Source organism: Thalassophryne amazonica, chromosome 14 (assembly GCF_902500255.1).
Source record: "Thalassophryne amazonica chromosome 14, fThaAma1.1, whole genome shotgun sequence".
NCBI classification, from domain to species: Eukaryota; Metazoa; Chordata; class Actinopteri; order Batrachoidiformes; family Batrachoididae; genus Thalassophryne; species Thalassophryne amazonica.
This window is the reverse complement of record NC_047116.1, coordinates 67,283,553-67,309,331: the sequence shown is the minus strand read 5'-3', so window position 1 is coordinate 67,309,331 and position 25,779 is coordinate 67,283,553. Positions and strand designations below refer to the sequence as shown.

Genomic DNA, 25,779 nt, shown 5'->3' with positions numbered 1-25,779 from the left:
AGGGCACCCTGCTTGAAGTGCGGGCTTCAAGCACGAGAGGGCGCCGGAGCAACCGGGAGTGGCAGCTGTCACTCATCAACAATGCCAGCTGTCACTCATCATCATCATCCATACCTCCATAAGAGCCGGGCAGCATCTTCACCTCACTGCAGAGAAATCGTCTACCGAACAGGTAAACTGCTCAGCCTAAAGTATCACATTAGTGACGACCTTACTTCTGTGTGTACAAGTATTTTTTGCAGACGTTCCTGTTTTGTACTGAGTAGTCATGTGTGGGGAGTTTGCCTACTCCGCTCCTCGGTTGGAGGCTACGTACTTTGCCAACAGGATCTGCACGTAAACATTGTGATTGAGAGGTGGAGGTGCTTTCCACCTTAATACTGAACTGTTTGCTGGGTGTTCCCGCACCCACCATCACCTGTCTGTTCTTCCTGCCAGCAGTACCCGATCTGACAGCCGGAGGCAGTGGCCACCTGGGGACCCAGCGCTTGGTGGCTCCAGGGTTGCTTCAGATCCGGTGGAGTGGAAGGCGTGTGGGATCCGGCTCTTTTCTGGACGGGCGTCTTCTATCCTCGAGCCTGCTCACACATCACTGTGACTAATTTGACTGTTGATCTAATTGTGTTGTCTGTTGCTCTGTTGTGCACATTCACAACATTAAATTGTTATATTTTCGGCTTATTCCATTGTCCGTTCATTTGCGCCCCCTGTTGTGGGTCCGTGTTCCTACACTTTTCATAACAGTTGTGCATAATGTGTTTAAGGGTTTTATCCTGATGTCAAATGCATGAAAATGTGTATGCCTATGCTTTGATAGGTGTTCAACTGATTTATGATGGTTTTGAAATGATACAATATTATGCGGTCTGATTAATGATTGAAATATGTGCTTATGATGAATTGTATTGAACATGTTGAACTGCTGACAGATTTGTTGTCTCTCAAATCAGTAAAGTGTTTTGGTTTAAGGTTTTCATAAATAACATATGCTTAAGTAGGGTGTAACATGTTGGTTTTAAAGCATGTCAGACATTGACCATTTTTAATAAAGTCATGACTAATGCCTGACATGATGTTTCATGATATGTTTAAAGGTCATGAGGTCAAGATGTGTACTGCAAATAATATTGTTGTTGCCTCTGTTTATAATCAAATGGTTTGTACATTTATGTTTGAACTATGCTGATAAATAATGAACAGTTGAATGACAGTATTGTTCAAAATTAATTGCTGCTTCTGCATTCTGTAAAATGTGAGTGATTTCATACTTTGACTTTGAAAGAACTTTGCTTCCACAATGACTGGGTTATTTGTTATCGGGGAGGCAACCTTGAAGGTGTCTGGAGAGACACAATAATGCCACTAAACTAAACACATGGACCTGTTCTCATACGGAGCTGAAAACAAGAAAACGGTGATTATCAGGTACACTGCTCCGCGAAAGGCAGAAAGTGGGGGTGTATGTGCTTGTAAACCTCTGCACCCAGGGCAATTATCAAATCAATTCCCATCACAACGTTGGACAATTAAGGATTAACAGCAATGCCTGCTTTATTCCATGAAGTTACACGTTTGTGCTTAGACTGAGGACTGGGACTGGGCATCCCGCCGGGACAGATTGACGTGCGGGACTGGGAGCCCTGCCCGGACAGATTTCTGAACTGCAAGCTTAAAAAAACTCTGTTTTTGAAAAGAAGTGTTCTTTTGCTGCACATGCTGTGGGTATCGGTTTTGTGGCATTATTAAAGATGTGTGTACATTCTGAACCCATTTTTGCGCAAAGATGAATGACTTCTGAGGACTGGTCTGCTCTGCTGTTTTAATAAACCTGGTAGGATTAACTTGAATTCAAATGATTGTTGTCTGTGTATTCTATTTGCACTGCCCACGGACTCACGAGGGGAAACCTGAGATTTTCTATGTTTTGAGTAAAGGTTATTTTTTGTAGGTTTTTTCCCCCAACAATTGTAAAACTGTTTGTGTGCCATAGTGCTAAGGCATTGTCCCCAATAAAGAAGCACGGCACATCCTGGTTGTCATTGGGAAGAGACTCAGGGTCAGGAAAACCAAGGGTTCCATTCTCAGCACATTCCTTCACCTCACTGTGATTGTAGAACTGAGCATCTGATGCTGATCCAGTTCCACCAACATCTGCCCAATTTAATTTATAGTCAGCATCTACAAAGGCCAGTACCACAATGGAGTAGAATCCTTTATCGCTGAAGTACTGGGACCCAGCCTTTGAGGACAGCAGCAGGCCACGTGCTTTGTGCCCCACAAGTGTGCGGAAAGTTCCATCTTCTGAAGAAATTCTCAGCTATGGTGTGCCAACCATCAGGACTAGTTGGGCAAAGCATGACCTCATTCACATACTCATCAAAAATAGCTTGACATACTTCTCTGACAATTATGGACTGGGTGTTGTGAGGGACCCTCCAGCCAAACTTCATTGAAGCATATGTGTTCCCAGATGCAAGGTGATGCAAAGTCAGGGGCAGCTTCATCCCAGGATCAAGTGGCTCGCTGAAAAAGGTGTACTGCTTGGTTATCATTGGACCCACTCTGGCTAGCAGCTCATCGAACATCGCTGGGGGCATACAAAGCAAGTTGGTGAAGGATGCATGGTTCTCGTTACGGAGTTCAACCATGAGCTGGTCATACATCCCAAACTCCCATCGCCTCCAGATCCAGGGTCTCACCCAGGTCCTTCTCCTTCGATCATCTCTTCTTCTCCTGGCTCTTTGAACACGCAGCATGTGCAGTGTCAAAGCCATGCGCTCGTTCTGATGTAGTACAGCAAGTAGGTTTTGTCGTTGCATTGCTGTTCACCATGGAGTCTGAAGACAAATAATGGGTTTCTCCTCCCACACCCTATTTTTATACTAATTGGTGTCAATACGGCATTTCTGGTAGTTGCACATAGGTTCACAGCATGTTACTCATTGGTTATAAATAAGTCTGGGGTGGTTTGGGTATCTGGTAACGATACCCCTGGGTGCCTCCCTAGGGGGGTGTTCCAGGCACGTCCATCTGGAAGGAGACCCTGGGGAAGACTCAGGACTACGCGGAGAGATTATATTTCCACACTGGCCTGGGAATGCCTCGGGATCCCACAGTCAGAGCTGTTCCATATGGCCTGGAAAATGGAAATCTGGGGCCCCCTGCTGGAGCTGTTGCCCCTGCAACCCGATCCCGGAAAAGCAGTTGAAGATGAGTGAGTGAGTGAAGATGGGCAAGACTGAAATGATGGTTCTTGGTCCAGTGAGACATCAGCATCAATTTGCCTAGCCAACGCTTAGCCTAGTCTTGTGTGTCATACATCACACTGAAAAAGTGAGGAACCTTGGGGTAATTTTTATCCTATGTTGTCCTTTGTCTGCTACATTAGAGATATTACGAGGACTGCTTTCTTCCACCTGTGAAATGCAGTGAACATTCGTCCCAGGCTGTCTATGGCTGATGCTGAGACCCTGGTTCATGCATTTGTTTCTTCTAGATTGGACTACTACAATGTTCTATTTTCTGGTTTAGTGCAGTCCAGCATTAGGGCTCTCCAACTGGTTCAAAATGCTGCTGCCAGACATTTAACAGGAAGCAGAAGGTTTGACCACATTACACCCATTTTGGCGTCTCTTCATTGGCTTCCTGTCCCTGTGAGATCAGATTTTAAGGTTCTGCTGTTAACCTATAAAATTATTCACGGACTACACCTCTTGACTTAACTGACCTAATTAAACCCTACGTACCAGCCCGGGCTCTGTGTTCTCAGGGTGCAAGGCTACTTTCTGTCCCTAGGCTGAATAAAAGGTCTGCAGGTCACAGAGCCTTCTCTTATTTTGCCCGTTTTGTGGAATGATCTCCCTGCGTCAATAAAAACAGATTCTGTAGACACTTTCAAATCCAGACTTAAGACAAATTCAAATTTTAAATGTATTAATTTATATAGCACCAAATCAAGACTATAAGCCAATAATAATACTTTAAAATCCAATCTCAGAGAGACTGGAAGCCAGTGAAGAGATGCCAGAACCGGCGTAATATGGTCAAACTTTCTGCTTCGTGTCAGAAGTCTGGCAGCAGCATTTTGAACCAGTTGAAGACCCCTGATGCTGGACTGCGGTAAACCAGAAAACAAAGCATTACAATAGTCCAATTTGGAAGAAATAAAAGCATGAATCAGAGTCTCAGCATCAGCCATAGACAGGATGGGACGAATCTCACTATATTTCTTAGATGGAAGAAAGCAGTCTTCATAATGTCCCTAATGTGGAGGTCAAAGGACAACGTAGGATCAAAAATTAACCCAAGGTTCCTCACTTTGTCAGTATGATGTATAACACAAGAACCTAGGCTAAGCACTAGCTGATCAAATTGATGCCGATGTCTTGCTGGACCAAGAACCATCATTTCAGTCTTATCAGAGTTCAAAAGTAGAAAGTTACTAGACATCCAACTTCTCACTGCTGCAAGGCAGTCTTCTAGAGATTTTATGTGGACAAGATTTACAGCAGTTATCGGCATATATAAAAGTGTCATCAGCATAGCAATGAAATGCAACCCCAAAACGCCATAATGTTCCCAAGGGGTGCTATATACAGGGAAAAAAGCAGAAAGCCCTGAAAGGATCCCTGTGGAACCCCAAATATCATGTCCCTAAAATCAGAGGTAGTGTCATTGCACAAAATACAGTGGGAATGACCAGACAGATAAGACGTCAACCATGCAAGGGTAGTTCCAGTAATCCCGAAACAATTTTCTAGCCTATCAAGTAGAAATATGATGATCAATGGTGTCAAAACGCACTTATTTTCACTTTCATATGGCTAGCATACTGGCATAGTATGGTACTATGCTTCCAACCCTTTTAAATTTATTTTATTATTAAACAAGCATGTCATGGCCTCAACTTTATCTAAAGTCGGGGTATTTTATTGAAGCTTCGGGCTAGTGGTCGGCGATCACTTTAGTATTTCTTCTGTTTTTCTTGTTGCTTAATACTGACAAATTATGTCTTATTTGTTGTCTTTCTGCAGCCTAATTCATTTTTTTTCTCTCTGTCTGAGGTGTGGCTCCATCCATAAGTGGGAGTGGGTGTCTTGTTCTGTTATGGTCATGAAATAGATAGGATCTGTGGACCCAACCCCCCTCCCCTCCTCTCCCCAGCCAACCTCCCATCGTGTACACCAGCACGGACTACCAAAATTTCCTGTATATTTGTATTGTCAAGTGTGTCGGTGGCATGGCCTAAGCAAAGGGTCACCATTTTGAATCTGGTCTGCTTGAGGTTTCTTCATGAAATCATCAGAGGGAGTTTTTGTTACCACTGTCGCCTATGTGCTTGCTCTAGGGGTTGGTAAGGTTAGACCAGGAGTCACCAACCCTGTTTCTGGAGGGCACCTGCCCTGCATGTTTTCTACATCTTCCTACTCAAGTAACACCTGATTTTTTTTGAAGTGGTGTTGTCAGTACTGGCGGTGGCTTGACACATGAAGCAGGAGGAGATCAATGCAGACTCACAGGCATGGTTGGCTTAGATTGATAAAAAGCTTTATCAGAAGACCAGGCATAGGATTCGGTACACAGGTAGTCAAACTTACTGGCAGAGGTGTTGTGTGTGGGCCGCCAGAAGAGGAGGTACTGCTGGCCCACCACCAGTGGGCGCCCTGCCTGAAGTGCGGGCTTCAGGCACGAGAGGGCGCTGCCGCCATGGACACAGCCGGGGGTGACAGCTGTCACTCATTATCTCTTGACAGCTGTCACCCATCTACTCAACATCATCTCACTCCATAAAGACCAGACATCATCTCCACCTCGTTGCCAAGATATCGTACTTCATTGGAGGTAATATCCTCAGCCATTTGTGTTACTAATAAGCTGTATATTGTGAGTGTTTGCAGGAGTACCGGTCCCTCTTCCTGTGGAGGCTGAGTGAGTGCAGGACGGCACTCTTTTCCTCTGAGGGATCACTGCGGTACTCTGCTACATATTGAGTGAGAGGTGGAGGTGGCATTCCCACCGTTATTGTTACTGGGTGTGCACACACCTACACTCGACTGTCTTTGTTCTCGCCAGCAGTACCAGATCCGACAGTCGGGGACGGTGATCACCTGGGAATTCGGGACTTGGTGGCTCCAGTATTCACCAGGTTCGGAGGCGGCGGAAATCGTGTGGTTCCGGCTCTTCTCAGGACAGACGTCTTCTATCCTCGAGCCTGCCCACACGTCACCTTTGTGATTTGACTGTAATTATATTCTGAGATTGTCTGTATTTCATTGTGCACATTTCACAACATTAAATTGTTACTTTTTGGCTCATCTATTGACCATTCATTTACGCCCCCTGTTGTGGGTCCGTGTCACTACACTTTCACAACAAGAGGTATCAGACATGATGCAGGCTAGGTCAGGGTCCAGAAATGAGCAAAGTTTATACAACCAGCATGGAGGAGTAATGTAGGCAAAACAGAGGCAGAGTCAAAAACAGGCTGAGTACAGGGCAAAGACTGAGTAAGGTAAAAAAAAAAAACACTGAAGACCAATCAGGACAAGAACTGAAGGCAAGAGAGTGAACAAAGTCAACAATCAGGCAGTGAGTTGTGGAACAGTGAGGAGGAGCAAACCAATCAGGTAGATGTGGAGCAGGTGTGTGGAAAGTTCTGGAAGGGGTGTGGTGAAATGAACAAAGAAGAGAGAAGAAAGGCAAGAGAGTGCGAGAGGGCAAAACAAAGTGATGCGAAACAAGAGAAGTGAGTGATAGAAAAACTAACTGTGAGAAACATGATGTCTTCAAAAATGAATGTTAGCAAAACAAAAGGGGCAAACCTAAGAACTACCATAACAAATCAAAAAGAGGAAAACCAGGAAACTAATGATTAAATTAAAACTGGAATGGAACTCGTCCAATAAAAATGGCAAAACTATGGAATGAACAAAAGACAAAACAGGTGACAAGTGAATAATACAATAAACGACAAATGAAACGTAAACCAATAAGCAACATCAAAGATAAATAATAACAAAAACCTGTGACCAAACATATACAATAAATGTGATAAACAGAACAAAACTAAAGAAACCTAAAGGACCATGACAGAACAAATACAAAAACCAACTATAGAATAAATAAATGTGAAACAAAATGATAAGATAAAGAATGGAACCAGTGACTACCTAGAAAGCAAAGCAAAGCATTAAACAGAACCAAACTGAGATTTACAAGAGAAAGAACACACAAATGAAAACAAAACTATAAAACCATAAAGGACATAGTGCCAAAATGAGGACCCCGAGCCAGGGCCAAGTATGACAGGTGTTTTCCAGCTCTTGATTGGCTGAACACATCTGATAGAGTTAATTGCCTGGGAGTTTTACAGAGAGAGTTAGAAAAAAAGCAGGGGCCCTCCAGGAACAGGGTTGGTGACCCCTGGGTTAGACTTTACTTGTGTGAAGCACCTTGAGGCAGCTTTGTTGTGATTTGGCGATATATGAATGAAATAAATTAAATTGTGATACTGCAAATATATCAAAATGTTTATTTCAGAAATACACAAGAAAATATCAGGTGAAATGAAAGAATGTTTATGTAATGTAACAATATTGCAATAACCATATTTTACAGAGTAGAAAAAGTTGAGTGGAAGAAGGGTGAATAGATGAGAGTCTGTTGTAGCTGCAACTAAGGTGAAAGACAGAACAGATATACTTTCACGCCTGCTGGATGTTAGTAGAAGTATGCTTTGTCCCAGAAGGGGGACTCCCCTCCTCCCCCAAAAAGGCAAACAAAGAAATTGCTGGGAAAAAACATAATGTAATAGTGCTGTCCCATAAACCTTTATTGGATGTGCTTCATCTGTTCAATCAGTGTCCTCGCTGAAGGACTTTCCTCATTTCCACATAGGTGGCATTGATGTCAGGTTCTCGTCTACTGTTCTGAAACAGCAAAAAAAGCAAAAGTGACAAACCTTTCTTCTTTTACTAACCAAGTGGAAACGAGAGGCTATTTCTACTGCAGAAATTGTGAGAATTCTGTGTGATCTGTAAAGGATTTGTATGTGACATAGTCATTACTTCAAAGCAATTATTGTTGCCGTGGGAATTAGACTCTTCTGAGATCTGGTGGTCTCAAAGGGACAATAGATGTCAAACAAAAAACATTATTACAGATGGGTGGTGAAGAACACCACCTCATCTCATCTGGTTAAGTTTCTGCTGTGGAACAATGCAGCCATTGTCAAGGGTGCAATTTAGAACTAGAAATTGGGGGGGGGGGGGCAAAGTGCGAAGCCCGCAGGGCCGAAGCCCATAGGCCGGGGGTCTAAAGCGGCCCCAGAAGCCAACGGTTTCTAGATAAGCTCAGATGCATTCTGTGCATCCAGAACAGTAATTTTAATGTTTTGAGAAGACCATAAAGTGGACACCATTTGACTTATGCAATTTGAAACTGTGGATATAAGTACTTTATTCTGAGAATAGCCAGCATTGATTTTATTAACATCCGGGTGTAAATAAGGTATCACCACATGTGTAGAACTCAAAAAGAATGATAAGTTGAATTTTCATTAAAAAAAAACAACTGCAATGTGGTAAAATGTATTCATAAATATGAAAGAACAGGCTCTTAATAATTATTAACTATCGCATACTGTATTTTTTTTTCTCAAGATTTGTTATCTCCACCAAGGAGGATATGTTTTCGGTCGAGTTTGTTTGTTTGTTTGTTTGTCTGTCTGTTTGTCAGCAGGATAACTCAAAAAGTTTTGAACAAATTTTGTGGAGTGGTTGGAAATGACAAGAGGAACAAGTGATTAAATTTTAGTGGTGATCACGATCCGGATCCAGGAATTTTTTAAAGGATTCTTCACCATTGCGGGATAGGGGGAATTTTGACATTCTAGTTTCTAACTCCACAAAAACAAGGCAGAAAGGCTTGAAAAACATAAGGGTGTAACATAGTCAAATGTTCTATCAAACAACAAAGTTTGGTGATGATCGGATCCGGATTCCGGATCTGGTGATCCAGAATATACAAAAATATAGGGAAAATAGAAAATGTGTCAGTGTGAGGTGACAAATTAAGCTAGAGATGCACAACTAACACCAAATTGTAGCTGAATCTGTACTGATTACTGATTCATCAGATTTGATGTAGCTTCAAATGTTATGGAGCTAGATCCAGAAGAAAACCGCCATTACCGAAAAATTGTTTTTATACAATAACGTTTGAACTAATAAAGACATAAAAGTGATTCCAAGTTCTAGTGGTATGTTTTCATGGTCAAGGATGTCAAATATAAAGGAAAGAAAAGTGTATGTATCATAGTTTTGGTTGTAACACTGAATTGTTGAATAGATCACTGTGCCAAGGAGGGAATCTCTTTAGGGTCAGTGACCCTATGGCCTTGTGTAGCACATGCAACACTTAAAAAATAGTTCTATTTCAGAATTTACTGTTATTTATTTAGAGAAGTGTTTCATAAATGTAAAACAATTCATATATTTGCAGTTTAGTTGAATAATAAATTGAATTTTGTCTCTTATTTGTTTTTGTCTATAAGCAAATGCAATATCAATATCAGTGCTCAGATGACAGTAGCTTCTGGGAAAGGTGCAAGTTGCAATAAACTGTGATGCCAAGCGCTAAGGATACATGCTATCCAGTCACAGCAGATGAAACTTTTTTTTACTACATCATTGTTATACCTTTTTAGGTTCAATGATTCCACGGTGTGTAGATGTTATGGCGTCAGTGACCCCATGGCCTTGGCGGAGGTTTGCACTCTCCGAGTGCTTCTAGTTTTTACGGAAGTTTGAAAAAACAACAGATCATAAGTTTGGGATAAATTACTTATCATGAATTTAATTTTCAAAGTGGCACTAATGACAACACTCATACTGAACATAATTTCGCTTGCATAGACTGATTTTGGAGATCAAGCAATAATTGCAGGTGGGCTTTCTGAGGTCCCAGATAGCGTTTCTGATTTCCTTTTCTAACTTTCAGAATTTAGTAAATTAGCATATGGTCCATTGATACTTATGTGTAGACACTAGTCCCTAGAGGCAACTATTTTTGGTTTCAAATCTGGGCAAATGCAGTCCCAGAAAATTCAGAATGTGACAAACAAGAAACAGATGTTGTAAACAAGTCAATGCTGCTAAAAATACAAACTTGCAGAAACAAAGATACTATTCTGACATGGTTTTGTTGTGTGGGCCGCTGAAGAGGAGGTACTGCTGGCCCACCACCACCAGTCGGCGCCCTGCTTGGAGTGCGGGCTTCAAGCATGAGAGGGCGCCGAGACAACAGAGAGTGACAGCTGTCACTCATTTACACCAGCTGTCACCAATCACCACCTTCCCTACAAAAGCTGGATTATTACTCCACCTCCTCACCGAGAAATCAGCTACCGTCTAAGGTAATTTTCTCTGCTGTGATTATTCGTTGTCTGAAAACAGAGGTCTGTGTGCAGCCGTGTTCCTACGGGGTCTATTGAAGGCTGGATTGGCGGACAGTGAGAGGACGACGATCTTCGTCTCTCACTCCATCCAGGAAGGAGACCAACAGGAGCTGCACGGGTGACATTGTATCTGAAGGTGGAGGTTTTCCCTCCTTGAAGACCTGTAGGTGAAGAATTACTGGGTGTGTGGATACACACTCACCATTAACTGTTTTCATCTTCTGCCAGCAGTACCAGGGTCTGCAACAGAAGACGGTGACCACCTGGGGACTCAGGACTTGGCGGCTCCGGTGTTCTTCAGGCCGTTGGTGGTGGAAGCTGTGTGGGTCCCGGCTCTTCGATCGCCAGCACGTCACCTTGTGTTTAATTGGCATTATATTTTTGTCTGTATCCAGTTGTGCGTTTCACAACATTAAATTGTTACTCTTTGTCTTATCCATTGTCCGTTCATTTGCGCCCCCTGTTGTGGGTCCGTGTTACGACACCTTCCCAACAGGAATCAGCACGAATCCCAGTAACAATCCTGAGTGGGGATTTAACCCTTCACGCCCCAGCACTGGTAGACACGTGGTCAGAAGGGAATCTGCTGGATAGCAGATGGGCCAGGGAAGTAGGGCTTCCTCTGGTGGCTCTGCCTTCACCATTGAAGGTGCGAGCACTAGATGGCACTCTACTCCCGTTAATTACACATCAGACACAGCCCGTGACCTTGGTTGTGTCTGGGAATCACAGGGAGGAGATCGTGTTTTTTGTGACACCTTCTACCTCCCGAGTGATTCTGGGATTTCCATGGATGGTGAAGCACAATCCCCGGATTGATTGGCCGTCTGGGGTGGTGACGCAGTGGAGCGAAACCTGCCACCGGGAGTGTCTTGGATCCTCAGTTCCACCCGGAATCACAGCTAAAGAGGAGGTCAAAGTCCCCCCCAATCTGACGGCGGTGCCCGAGGTGTACCACGATCTTGCTGACGTCTTCAGCAAAGATCTGGCACTCACTCTTCCCCCGCACCGACCGTACGATTGTGCCATCGATTTGATCCCGGGCGCTGAGTACCCGTCGAGTAGATTGTACAACCTCTCACGTCCAGAACGCAAATCGATGGAGACCTACATCTGGGACTCCTTAGCCGCCGGGTTGATTCGGAACTCCACCTCCCCGATGGGTGCGGGTTTCTTTTTTGTGGGTAAAAAAGACGGCGGACTCCGTCCATGCATTGACTACAGAGGGCTGAACAAGATCACAGTTCGCAATCGATACCCGTTGCTCCTGTTGGATTCGGTGTTCACGCCCCTGCATGGAGCCAAAATGTTCACCAAACTAGATCTTAGGAATGCGTACCACCTGGTTCGGATCCGGAAGGGAGACGAATGGAAGACGACATTTAACACCCCGTTAGGTCATTTTGAGTACCTGGTCATGCCGTTCGGCCTCACTAATGCCCCCGCAACGTTCCAAGCATTGGTTAATGACGTCTTGCGGGACTTCCTGCACCAGTTTGTCTTCGTATATCTGGATAATATACTCATCTTTTCTCCGGACCCTGAGACTCATGTCCAGCATGTGCGTCAGGTCCTGCAGCGGTTACTAGAAAACTGGTTGTTTGTGAAGGGCGAGAAGTGTGAGTTCCACCGCACGTCTTTGTCCTTCCTGGGGTTTATCATCTCCTCCAACTCCGTCGCCCCGGATCCGGCCAAGGTTGCGGCGGTGAGAGATTGGCCCCAACCAACAAGCCGTAGGAAGCTGCAACAGTTCCTTGGCTTTGCAAATTTCTACCGGAGGTTCATTAAAGGTTACAGTCAGGTTGTTAGCCCCCTGACTGCCCTGACCTCCACTAAAGTCCCTTTCACCTGGTCGGATCGGTGCGAAGCCACGTTTAGGGAGTTGAAACGCCGGTTTTCGTCTGCACCAGTTCTGGTGCAGCCTGATCCTACTCGCCAGTTCATAGTGGAGGTGGACGCCTCTGACTCAGGGATAGGAGCTGTTCTGTCCCAGAGCGGGGAGTCCAACAAGGTTCTCCATCCATGTGTCTACTTTTCCCGCAGGTTGACCCCCGCTGAACGCAACTATGACGTGGGCAATCGGGAACTCCTCGCGGTGAACGAGGCTCTTGAAGAGTGGAGACACCTGTTGGAGGGAGCTACGGTGCCTTTCACAGTTTTCATGGACCATCGGAACCTGGAGTACATCCGGACCGCCAAGCGGCTGAACCCCAGGCAAGCCCGCTGGTCCCTGTTCTTCGGACGCTTTGACTTCTGGATCACCTACCGTCCCGGGACTAGGAACCAACGATCCGACGCACTGTCCCGGGTGCACGAAGAGGAAGCCAAGGCCAAGTTGTCAGACCCCATCGAGACCATCGTTCCCGAGTCCACTGTCGTGGCCACCCTCACCTGGGACGTGGAGAAGACCGTCCGGGAGGCCCTGGCAAGGAACCCGGACCCGGGGAACGGTCCTAAGAACAGACTCTACGTCCCACCAGAAGCCAGGGCTGCCGTCTTGGACTTCTGCCACGGATCCAAGCTCTCCTGTCATCCCGGGGTGCGTAGGACCGTGGCAGTGGTCCAGCAGCGCTTCTGGTGGGCGTCACTGGAAGCCGACGTCCGGGACTATGTCCAGGCCTGTACCACCTGTGCTAGGGGCAAGGCGGATCACCATAAGATCAGGGGCCTCCTCCAGCCCCTGCCTGTGCCTCATCGCCCCTGGTCTCACATCGGCCTGGACTTCGTCACGGGCCTCCCGCCATCCCAGGGCAACACCGTCATCCTCATGATAGTGGACCGGTTCTCCAAGGCGGCCCACTTCGTGGCCCTCCCAAAGCTCCCGACGGCCCAGGAGACAGCAGACCTCCTGGTCCACCACGTCGTGCATCTGCATGGGATACCATCGGACATTGTTTCGGATCGTGGTCCCCAGTTCTCCTCGCAGGTCTGGAGGAGTTTTTGTAAGGAACTGGGGGCCACCGTGAGTCTCTCGTCCAGGTATCACCCACAGACGAACGGCCAGGCAGAGCGGGCGAACCAGGAGTTGGAGCAGGCCCTCCGCTGCGTAACCTCCGCGCATCCGGCAGCTTGGAGTGACCATCTGGCCTGGATCGAGTACGCCCACAATAGCCAAGTCTCATCTGCTACCGGCCTCTCCCCTTTTGAGGCGTGTTTGGGGTATCAGCCCCCATTGTTCCTACTTGTGGAGGGAGAGGTCGGGGTCCCCTCGGTCCAGGCCCACCTGCAGAGGTGCAACCGGGTGTGGCGGACCGCCCGTTCTGCCCTGTTGCAGGCCCGGACGAGGGCTAAGGCCCATGCAGATCGCCGGCGTTCCCCGGCACCTACATACCAGCCTGGGCAGGAGGTGTGGTTGTCAACTAAGGACATCCCACTGCAGGTTGAATCACAGAAACTCAAAGACCAGTTCATCGGACCTTTTTCTATAGTCAAGATCCTCAGCCCGGCCGCAGTGAAGCTGAAACTCCCAGCTTCACTGCGGATTCACTCAGTGTTTCACGTCTCCAGATTGAAGCCATACCATGCCTCACCACTCTGCACCCCTGGACCCGTACCACCTCCTGCCCGTATCATCGACAGGGAGCCGGCATGGACTGTTCGTCGGCTCCTGGACGTCCGTCGGAAGGGCCGGGGTTTTCAATATCTGGTGGACTGGGAGGGGTACGGACCCGAAGAACGCTCCTGGGTGAAGAGGAGCTTCATCCTGGACCCGGCCCTCCTGGCCGATTTCTACCGCCGACACCCGGACAAGCCTGGTTGGGCGCCAGGAGGCGCCCGTTGAGGGGGGGGGGGTCCTGTTGTGTGGGCCGTTGAAGAGGAGGTACTGCTGGCCCACCACCACCAGTCGGCGCCCTGCTTGGAGTGCGGGCTTCAAGCATGAGAGGGCGCCGAGACAACAGAGAGTGACAGCTGTCACTCATTTACACCAGCTGTCACCAATCACCACCTTCCCTACAAAAGCTGGATTATTACTCCACCTCCTCGCCGAGAAATCAGCTACCGTCTAAGGTAATTTTCTCTGCTGTGATTATTCGTGGTCTGAAAACAGAGGTCTGTGTGCAGCCGTGTTCCTGCGGGGTCTATTGAAGGCTGGATTGGCGGACAGTGAGAGGACGACGGTCTTCGTCTCTCACTCCATCCAGGAAGGAGACCAACAGGAGCTGCATGGGTGACATTGTATCTGGAGGTGGAGGTTTTCCCTCCTTGAAGACCTGTAGGTGAAGAATTACTGGGTGTGTGGATACACACTCACCATTAACTGTTTTCATCTTCTGCCAGCAGTACCAGGGTCTGCAACAGAAGACGGTGACCACCTGGGGACTCAGGACTTGGCGGCTCCGGTGTTCTTCAGGCCGTTGGTGGTGGAAGCTGTGTGGGTCGCCAGAGGTCTCCTATCTTCGAGCCTGCCCGCACGTCACCTTGTGTTTAATTGGCATTATATTTTTGTCTGTATCCAGTTGTGCGTTTCACAACATTAAATTGTTACTCTTTGTCTTATCCATTGTCCGTTCATTTGCGCCCCCTGTTGTGGGTCCGTGTTACGACACCTTCCCAACAGGTTTTGCACATAAGACTGACATGGTTTGCACATAAGACTGGCATAACATGTTTCAAGTACACACATATATGTCAGAAGGTGGGGGGGACATACCATATTCTGTCCCCCCTGGTTGAAAAGGTGTGGGGGGGCATGTCCCCCTATCCCCCACCAAATTACGCCCATGGCCATTGTTATGGCTCAATGAATGGTCAGGATCACGCATTTCACCAGCTTTTCACTGTCCAACAAGAAACAACAGGGATACACGCAGAGTCACACCCCTCCCCCTCTAGGGAAGTCTGATCACAATATGGTCTACCTACAGCCACAATATACCCCTCTGGTACAAAGGCAGCTAGTAACCACTTGATCCATCAGGAGATGGTCCCATGAAATGCAAAGTGCCCTGAGAGACTGCTACAGCACCACAGTCTGGGATGAGCTGATCAACCTGCACAGTGAGGACATAGAGGGGCTGACACACTGTCTGACGGATTATCTTAATTTCTGTGCAGACCTGGTCTGCCCAACCAAGACTGTCCGCTGTAACCCTAACAACAAACCATGGGTAACACAGGAAGTCAAAGCTGTTCTCAACAAGAAGAAGGACACCTTCAGGATCAGAGACATGGAGGCAATGATGGCAGCACAGCGGGAGATGAAACTCTGCATGAGGGAAGCAAAGGACAGCTACAGGAGAAAGATGGAGCACAAGCTGAAACAAAATAACATGAGGGAGGTCTGGGAAGGTGTGAAAACCATCATAGGCCATAAAACAAAGTCCAGAGACACAGGGGGGACAACTGAGAGGGCAAACAAACTTAACAACTTCTTCAACCGGTTCAACCAGTCCATGCTCCCCCACCCTCTCCCTCACTGCAGACATCTCGCCTCCTTCCCTCAGCACATCTCCTCCCAGACATCACAACAGCAGCACATCCTCCTCCTCATCCACCTCAACACAACCTCCTCCATACATCACTGTGGACCATCCCAGGAAAGCGGCAGGCCCAGACAATGTGTGTCTACTGAAGACCTGCGTGACTGAACTGGGAGAACTGCTACAATGTATCTTCAACTTTAGCCTGCAGCTAGTAAGAGTGCCCATGCTCTGGAAGACTTCATGCATCATTCCAGTTCCTAAGAAGAACTGGTCCACTGAGCTGAATGACTGCTGACCAGTGGCACTCACTTTACACCTGATGAAGACACTGAACCAGCTTTCCTCAACTTCCTCAAACTCCAGGTGCAACATGCCCAGGACTGTCTGCAGTTTGCATATTAGGCAGATGTTTGTGTGAAGGATCTGGATCATATGGATAAGGGAAACAGCACAGTGAGGATTTCTCGAGTGCCTTCAACACCATCCAACCCCTTGTGCTCCGGGACAAACTGAACAGGATTCGAGTGGACCCCTGCCTGGTCACTTGGATCTCCAACTACCTCACCAACAGGCCGCAGCATGTCAGGCTGAGGGACACCACATCTGACACTGTGATCAGCAGCACTGGAGCACCCCAGGGCACGGAGCTGGCCCCTCTCCTCTTCACCTTGTACACCTCTGACTTCTGCTACACTCTGAGATGTGTCACATCCAGAAGTTCACAGATGGCACAGTTATTGTTGGATGCATCAGGAATGACAGAGAGGAGGAAAACAGGAGCCTAGTGAAGGACTTTGCTGACTGGTGCCACACAAACCATCTACAGCTCAACACCTCGAAGACAAAGGAGATGGTCATTGACTTTGGGAAGTCCAGACCAAATCCTTGACCAGTTCTGATACAGGGAGCTGAGGTAGAGGCTGTGGATTCCTACAAGTACCTGGGGCTGTGGCTGGACAGCAAACTGGACTGGACAACCCACACCAACCACCTGTACTGGAAGGGACAGAGCAGGCTGTACTTTCTGTGGAGGTTGCGGTCATTTAACATCTGCAGGAAAATCTTGTGGATGTTCTACCAGTCTGTAGTAGCCAACGTTCTCGTTTACACTGTGGTGTGCTGGTGGGCAGCACATCCAAGAAGGACACCTCCAGGCTGAACAAACTGATCAGGTGGACTGGCTCTGTGGTTGGCATGAAGCTGAACAGATGGTGGCAGAGAAGAGAAAATGCCTTTGTCCCTCAGGCCATCAGACTGTACAACTCCTCACTCAGGGAGAGGAGGAGTAACAGGAAGACAGAGAACAGGAATGAGAATGAGAGGAACAGTAGTAGCAAGTAAACCAGTATTGATCAGTATGTCTGGTATTTATATTGTATATTTGTGTTTGTATTTATATTTGCAAACTGTTTTTCTTTTTTTTCACCTTTGATACTCTGTGTGCTTACCAGTGTTGCCACAGTTACTTTGAAAAAGTAATCCAATTACTGATTACTGATTACTCCTTGAAAAAGTAACTTAGTTACTTTACTGATTACTCAATTGGAAAAGTAACTAAGTTAGATTACTAGTTACTTTTTTAGTTACTTTCCCCAGCTGCCGACAACAACCCTCTGCCATCTCAACATGACAATGATACTTGTTTTGCCAAAACTCACTTTATAGTCACCCTTTCTTGACTTCAATGAAAATAAATACTTGTTTTATAAAAAGTAAAATAAAGACCTCTTTCTTGACCTCATATTTAACTGCTGACAGCACTGTAACAGTAAAACTTATAAATGTAACTATTAAACTAACTAACTATTAAATTCTTTCTAACATTTTTCTAACATTTAAATTCTCTCTAAACATTTTACTTGTCGAAATTATTATTATTTTAAGTAGTATTAGTAGTTGTAGTAAAAAAACGGCTTCAAAACTGGATCTTTAATCTAGGGGTGTTGTGGGGGCACATCCCTGCCCCACGCCCCCGTTCCTTCTGGATTCGCCCCTGCTTTGGCATTTGAGCACAAAGAATTGATAACATTTATTTATGCAGGAAACATGACCAGATTTCTAGGTAAAAAAGTTTTATTGCATTTTCACATCATGTGGTCCTCAGAAAGAGAGTTTAGGTGCATTTGAGTGGAAAATAGTGTGAGTTGTTGACACATCGCAGAGGATCAGCTGTTTTTAGCAGCAGATACGGAGCGGCTCGGAGAAAAAAAAGCATAAAAATGTCTTTGTAAAGCTCAGTGCAGGTGTGGTGTTGTCACCGCACTTTAAGAGGTGTGGACGAGTCATAGCTGCTGCAAAAAAGCAGTACAAGTCATACTCATCTTCTCTTTTAGTAAGTCTAAGTCTATGTACAGTAGTGTTCAGAATAATAATAATATAATAATTACTCATAACCATCCCAAAGACGTATCGTTATCTTTGGCTGCTTTCAGTGATGCCGGTATTTGGTTAGACTCTTTCTCTCCAATTGTTCTGTCTGAGTTATTTTCATTAGTTACTTCATCCAAACCATCAACATGTCTATTAGACCCCATTCCTACCAGGCTGCTCAAGGAAGCCCTACCATTATTTAATGCTTTGATCTTAAATATGATCAATCTATCTTTATTAGTTGGCTATGTACCACAGGCTTTTAAGGTGGCAGTAATTAAACCATTACTTAAAAAGCCATCACTTGACCCAGCTATCTTAACTAATTATAGGCCAATCTCCAACCTTCCTTTTCTCTCAAAAATTCTTGAAAGGGTAGTTGTAAAACAGCTAACTGATCATCTGCAGAGGAATGGTCTATTTGAAGAGTTTCAGTCAGGTTTTAGAATTCATCATAGTACAGAAACAGCATTAGTGAAGGTTACAAATGATCTTCTTATGGCCTCAGACAGTGGACTCATCTCTATGCTTGTTCTGTTAGACCTCAGTGCTACTTTTGATACTGTTGACCATAAAATTTTATTACAGAGATTAGAGCATGCAATAGGTATTAAAGGCACTGCGCTGCGGTAGTTTGAATCATATTTATCTAATAGATTACAATTTGTTCATGTAAATGGGGAGTCTTCTTCACAGACTAAGGTTAACTATGGAGTTCCACAAGGTTCTGTGCTAGGACCAATTTTATTCACTTTATACATGCTTCCCTTAGGCAGTATTATTAGACGGCATTGCTTAAATTTTCATTGTTACGCAGATGATACCCAGCTTTATCTATCCATGAAGCCAGAGGACACACACCAATTAGCTAAACTGCAGGATTGTCTTACAGACATAAAGACATGGATGACCTCTAATTTCCTGCTTTTAAACTCAGATAAAACTGAAGTTATTGTACGTGGCCCCACAAATCTTAGAAACATGGTGTCTAACCAGATCCTTACTCTGGATGGCATTACCCTGACCTCTAGTAATACTGTGAGAAATCTTGGAGTCATTTTTGATCAGGATATGTCATTCAAAGCACATATTAAACAAATATGTAGGACTGCTTTTTCGCATTTACGCAATATCTCTAAAATTAGAAAGGTCTTGTCTCAGAGTGATGCTGAAAAACTAATTCATGCATTTATTTCCTCTAGGCTGGACTATTGTAATTCATTATTATCAGGTTGTCCTAAAAGTTCCCTGAAAAGCCTTCAGTTAATTCAAAATGCTGCAGCTAGTGTACTAACGGGAACTAGAAGGAGAGAGCATATCTCACCCATATTGGCCTCTCTTCATTGGCTTCCTGTTAATTCTAGAATAGAATTTAAAATTCTTCTTCTTACTTATAAGGTTTTGAATAATCAGGTCCCATCTTATCTTAGGGACCTCATAGTACCATATCACCCCAATAGAGCGCTTCGCTGTCAGACTGCAGGCTTACTTGTAGTTCCTAGGGTTTGTAAGAGTAGAATGGGAGGCAGAGCCTTCAGCTTTCAGGCTCCTCTCCTGTGGAACCAGCTCCCAATTCAGATCAGGGAGACAGACACCCTCTCTACTTTTAAGATTAGGTTTAAAACTTTCCTTTTTGCTAAAGCTTATAGTTAGGGCTGGATCAGGTGACCCTGAACCATCCCTTAGTTATGCTGCTATAGACTTAGACTGCTGGGGGGTTCCCATGATGCACTGAGTGTTTCTTTCTCTTTTTGCTCTGTATGCACCACTCTGCATTTAATCATTAGTGATTGATCTCTGCTCCCCTCCACAGCATATCTTTTTCCTGGTTCTCTCCCTCAGCCCCAACCAGTCCCAGCAGAAGACTGCCCCTCCCTGAGCCTGGTTCTGCTGGAGGTTTCTTCCTGTTAAAAGGGAGTTTTTCCTTCCCACTGTCGCCAAGTGCTGCTCACAGGGGGTCGTTTTGACCGTTGGGGTTTTTACGTAATCATTGTATGGACTTGCCTTACAATATAAAGCGCCTTGGGGCAACTGTTTGTTGTGATTTGGCGCTATATAAATAAAATTGATTGATTGATTGATTGAATAATAGTAGTGCTATGTGACTAAAAAGATTAATCCAGGTTTTGAGTATATTTCTTATTGTTAATGGGAAACAAGGTACCAGTAGATTCAGTAGATTCTCACAAATCCAACAAGACCAAGCATTCATGATATGCATACTCTTAAGGCTATGAAATTGGGCTATTAGTAAAAAAAAAAGTAGAAAAGGAAGTGTTCACAATAATAGTAGTGTGGCATTCAGTCAGTGAGTTCGTCAATTTTTTGGAACAAACAGGTGTGAATCAGGTGTCCCCTTTTTAAGGATGAAGCCAGAACCCGTTGAACATGCTTTTCTCTTTGAAAGCCTGAGGAAAATGGGACGTTCAAGACATTGTTCAGAAGAACAGCGTAGTTTGATTAAAAAGTTGATTGGAGAGGGGAAAACTTATACGCAGGTGCAAAAAATTATAGGCTGTTCATCTACAATGATCTCCAGTGCTTTAAAATGGACAATAAAAACAGAGACGCGTGGAGGAAAACAGAAAACAACCATCAAAATGGATAGAAGAATAACCAGAATGGCAAAGGCTCACCCACTGATCAGCTCCAGGATGATCAAAGACAGTCTGGAGTTACCTGTAAGTGCTGTGACAGTTAGAAGACGCCTGTGTGAAGCTAATTTATTTGCAAGAATCCCCCGCAAAGTCCCTCTGTTAAATAAAAGACGTGCAGAAGAGGTTACAATTTGCCAAAGAACACATCAACTGGCCTAAAGAGAATTGGAGGAATATTTTGTGGACTGATGAGAATAAAATTGTTCTTTTTGGGTCCAAGGGCCGCAGACAGTTTGTGAGACGACCCCCAAACTTTGAATTCAAGCCACAGTTCACAGTGAAGACAGTGAAGCATGGTGGTGCTAGCATCACGATATGGGCATGTTTCTCCTACTATGGTGTTGGGCCTATATATCGCATACCAGGTATCATGGATCAGTTTGGATATGTCAGAATATTTGAAGAGGTCATGTTGCCTTATGCTGAAGAGGACATGCCCTTGAAATGGGTGTTTCAACAAGACAATGATCCCAAGCACACTAGTAAATGAGCAAAATCTTGGTTCCAAACCAACAAAATTAATGCCTTGCAGATTTGAGCAAATCATGAAAAACTGTGGTTATACAAGTAAATACTAGTTTATTGATTCACAGGATTGCTAAAAAAGCAGTTTGAATATAACAGTTTTGAGTTTGTAGCGTCAACAGCAGATGCTACTATTATTGTGAACACCCCCTTTTCTACTATTTTTTACTAATAGCCCAATTTCATAGCCTTAAGAGTGTGCATATCATGAATGCTTGGTCTTGTTGGATTTGTGAGAATCTACTGAATCTACTGGTACCTTGTTTCCCATTAACAATAAGAAATATACTCAAAACCTGGATTAATCTTTTTAGTCACATCGCACTACTATTATTTCTGAACACTACTGTAACTGTTCATCTGATGCAAACTCATTCCAGCAGGGCTCAGGGATCCTCCAAAGAGACAATGTTCCAGAGTTATCCAGTGATCACCCTAAGTCACTGGTTTGCTTCCAATTCTCACAACCATACAGTAAGAAGGGAAGCCCCGGAACCTTAAAGACTTGGACCTTTGTTTTCCTGCAAAGATATCAACATCACCAAACATCTCTGTCCAGCAATCTCATGATTCCATAAGCTCTTTCCATGTGTCTCTTTATCTCAAAGGCTGAAGACCCAGAGATATGAATATCACAACGTAAGTGAATTCAACGACAAATTGGGCTCTACCACTACGCACTGATGAACTTTAGACGGCTGAATCCCGGAAGTCATTAAAAAGAATCGGGCCAAATCCTACTCAAGCCAGCACATTTTGAACAATATATACAAAATGGTCTATGCATTTATGCTCCAGTCTGAGGAGCGGCCCCTCTCCTTCACCTCATTGATATGGTAAACAGTGCTTTATGACAGAGGAAGAGAGCCACAGAGTAATCTAGTAACATTCAAATGCAAACTAGTGGAGCAATCCTGATAGTTACACACTCTTTGTTTGAGCACGTGAGATTGTCATGCAAGGCTCTCCATCTGCTTTCACTTTCGCTGTGCGTAATGGTGAAGGGCACATTGGAGAGGGAGGGGCCTATTCAAATGGGCCAACTAGTAAGATATCTCTCCTGAAAATGATCTTTGGTTTATCACGTGAGGTAAATCTCCCCTACGATTGGATTTTGGAAAACCATGTTACGGTGAACCAATTCCGATTGGACACTCACATTGAACGTCATCACACAGCTTCTATGAGGAGTACAAAGATGGCCGACGGTGGATAGAAAGTCCACAGAGTTAACTTTTCAACAAAAAAAAAGTATGTTTCTATCTCTTATCATTAAAAAGTTATTTATAATTTAGTAAAGCGTGTCGGCCCCAGAGGGTTAAACTCAAACTTCCACATCTTTTCCAAACCTTTTCCAAACCAATAAAATTATGACTTACACACAAAGTGTTCCTAGTTGCCTTTTTTCTCTGAATGTAGCCCCCCCCCCCCCAAAAAAAATGCTGGCATGCTGCAAACCCAGAGCAAATTTACAGAAAAGTGTGTTTCTCCTTTTTTGTAACATTACCACGTCGCTCTCAAAACATTAACTTTTTCTAAATTCACAAAGACTTTTAATCTGGTTCCACAAATTTTTAAAAGCCACCAGAAACCAGTTTCAACAAACTCCTTCACCTCTTGGGTCAAGTAAGCTACAACGGACCTGCCTGCAGAAGTATCAGCCATCCTGCCACCAAACCAACTGAAGCCCACACTGCCTTGGGATTACCAGGGAAACCCAGCGGTTCAACCCCACACCCAGGCAAGCTCAGGCCACAAAGTCCCACCACAAAGGAGCCGAACCCGGCCACCAGAAACAGATGAAATCTGCTTGTCCCACATCTTCAACGGACCAGCTAAGTACCCGGTAAAAGGTTCCAGCAATGGTTTTGTTGTCAATGGATGCAAAGTGGCTTCAGACATATTCATTTAATAATAATAACTGGCTTCAAAATTCATCACTAAATTCACTTACTTAATTACTTAAACTTTATTTCACTGCTTTCTTTCAATGTCTCATGAGTAACAAATATGTCCATAATAAAACTATTTAATCATTGTTCATAAACTCAAAATGCCAGTAAACTGTTCATTTCCCTTGTATATTTGTAAATAATATGTAAATAATCCTGCTGTGGTTTATTGTGTTCAGGTGAAAACAGTGTTGGTCAGTCATATCATAGAAGTTACGGCTTTCATCTTTGAGACTGATTAATGATTTGAGACTGATTAATTAATGATTGCTTAAATTAAAGTAGCCTTACATAAGGGGGTCAGGACAGGGTGAGATGGAAGCTGATGATCTGCTGTAGTGAGCAACTAAAAGAAGTAGCAGAAGAAGAAGTGATAACACAGCCAGTCTGTCAGGATCAAGACCTCCAACCACCACCAGCCCAGATGGACTTTAACATCATGTGCTAGACCTTGTTTGGCTGAGAACAACATTTTATGTCAATCTGTTGTAGCACCTACACTGTATACGAGGTCTATTAGAAAAGTATCCGACCTTATTATTTTTTTCAAAAACCATATGGATTTGAATCACGAGACATGCTTGAACCCTCGTGGGCATGCGAGAGTTTTTTCATGCCTGTCGGTTACGTCATTCGTCTGTGGGCAGTCTTTGAGTGAGGAGTGGCCCATCCTCTCGTCGATTTTTTTCATTGTTTAGGAATGGCTCAGAGACTGCTGCTTTGTTTGATCAAAATTTTTTCAAAACTGTAAGACACAACTGAGTGGACACCATTCGATAAATTCAGCTGGTTTTCGGTAAAAATTTTAACGGCTGATGAGAGATTTTGGTCTGGTAGTGTCGCTTTAAGGACGGCCCACGGCGCCTGACGGCGATCTGCGCTTCGAGGCGGCAGCGTCTCACCGTTTCAAGTTGAAAACTTCCACATTTCAGGCTCTGTTGATCCAGGAAGTCGTCAGAGAACAGAGAACTTTCAGAAGAAGTCGACATGAGGAGTTTATTCGGACATTCCATTGTTAACGGACATTTTGTAATGAAAGAACATGCGGGCAGAGTTGCATGTCAGGCCGGACCCGACCGCGGGGGGTCGCGACAGGAAAAACACCTCCGTTGGAAACCTTAACGGGCAAGTTGGAACATGCCCAAGCTGTTAAACAATTTTTCAGTTACTCACTTGTTGAAAGCCATCAAAAGCCGCCTGAATTTTACAAATGGTTTTCAACACGGAGGTGTTTTTCCTGTCGCGGCGCACACAGATTTGCCGAGTCGTCACAGAAACGACTCTGCGAATTTGCGTGCACGTCTTTCATTAAAAAATGTCCTTAAACAGTGGAATGTCCGCATAAAGTCCTCATGCCAGCCTCTTCTGAATCTTCTCTGTTCTCTCACGACGTCCTGGGTGAATTAAGCCTTAAATTAGGATGTTTTCAGGTCGAAACAGGCCGACGACGGCGCCTGGAAGCTCTGCACGACGTCCCGCTCTGTGGGAAGTCCTTACAGCAACAGAAACACCCCATAATCTCTCATCAGCCGTTAAACCTTTCACCGAAAACCAGCTTAATTTCTCGAATAGTGTCCACTCGGATATTTCTCACAAGTCCAGAAAAATTTTGATAAAGCAACGCGTGCCGTCTTGAGCAGCGTGTGAAACAAAGGAATTCAGCCGAGAGGGCGGGACCACATCTCACTCAAGGCCTGCCCACAGGGAAATGACATCACCAACACGCGTGAAAAAACTCACGCATGCGCACGAGGGTTCAAGTATGATTGGTGTAATCGTACGTCAATCAAATCCATATAGTTAAAAAAAAATAAAAGTGTCGGTTTATTGTCTAATAGACCTCGTATATCTCCCCAGTTTGAGACTTCAAACCCCAGAATTTAACTTGGACTTGGGACTTACAAAATGGTGACTTGTTGTCACCTCTGTACAAAGTTAACCTAAAGCTCCAGTGGTTTAATTACATTTGTTGAAGTCACTAGTGTAAGGTGCATATCAAAAAAACTGAATATCAAACAAACAAAAGTACTAAATGAAAAAGTAATTAGACAGTCACCCATAGCATGATGTAGAAGGCAGTGATGACACAGCTGTACAGCAGCATCAGAGTCAGCAAACCAATCAGACACCACCTGAGCTGTGACTCCTGAGGAGCAGGTGGAGCCCGAGGAGGTGGTACAGAGTGAAGGACCAGAACCTGCTGTGCCTCCTTTGGCCCTAATAAAAACAGAATTAAGGTTCATTAAAGCTCGATTTATGCTTGGCTGTCTCCGCAGCTCTGTATTGATCCCGAACTCTCGCAATCCCGCCACTATTTGATCCACCAATTTATATTCATCAGGCTTAAGAAATATACAAGAGGAAAGCACAAACATTTGAATATAATGAATGAACCT

The 25,779-nt window shown here is 44.8% G+C and overlaps 1 protein-coding gene across 1 annotated transcript in view; it reads right to left on the bottom strand.

The window, feature by feature from the left end:
* Window positions 1–7,637: 7,637 nt before the first annotated feature.
* LOC117524680 overlaps window positions 7,638–25,779 on the bottom strand; it is a 40,998-nt gene continuing 22,856 nt past the window's right edge. The window contains exons 4-5 of the mRNA XM_034186497.1: window positions 25,440–25,600; window positions 7,638–7,928 (exon numbers count right to left, since the gene is read on the bottom strand). Coding sequence (XP_034042388.1) covers window positions 7,857–7,928; window positions 25,440–25,600 — 233 coding nt within the window. The 3' untranslated portion in view covers window positions 7,638–7,856. The remainder of the gene's footprint in view (window positions 7,929–25,439; window positions 25,601–25,779) is intronic.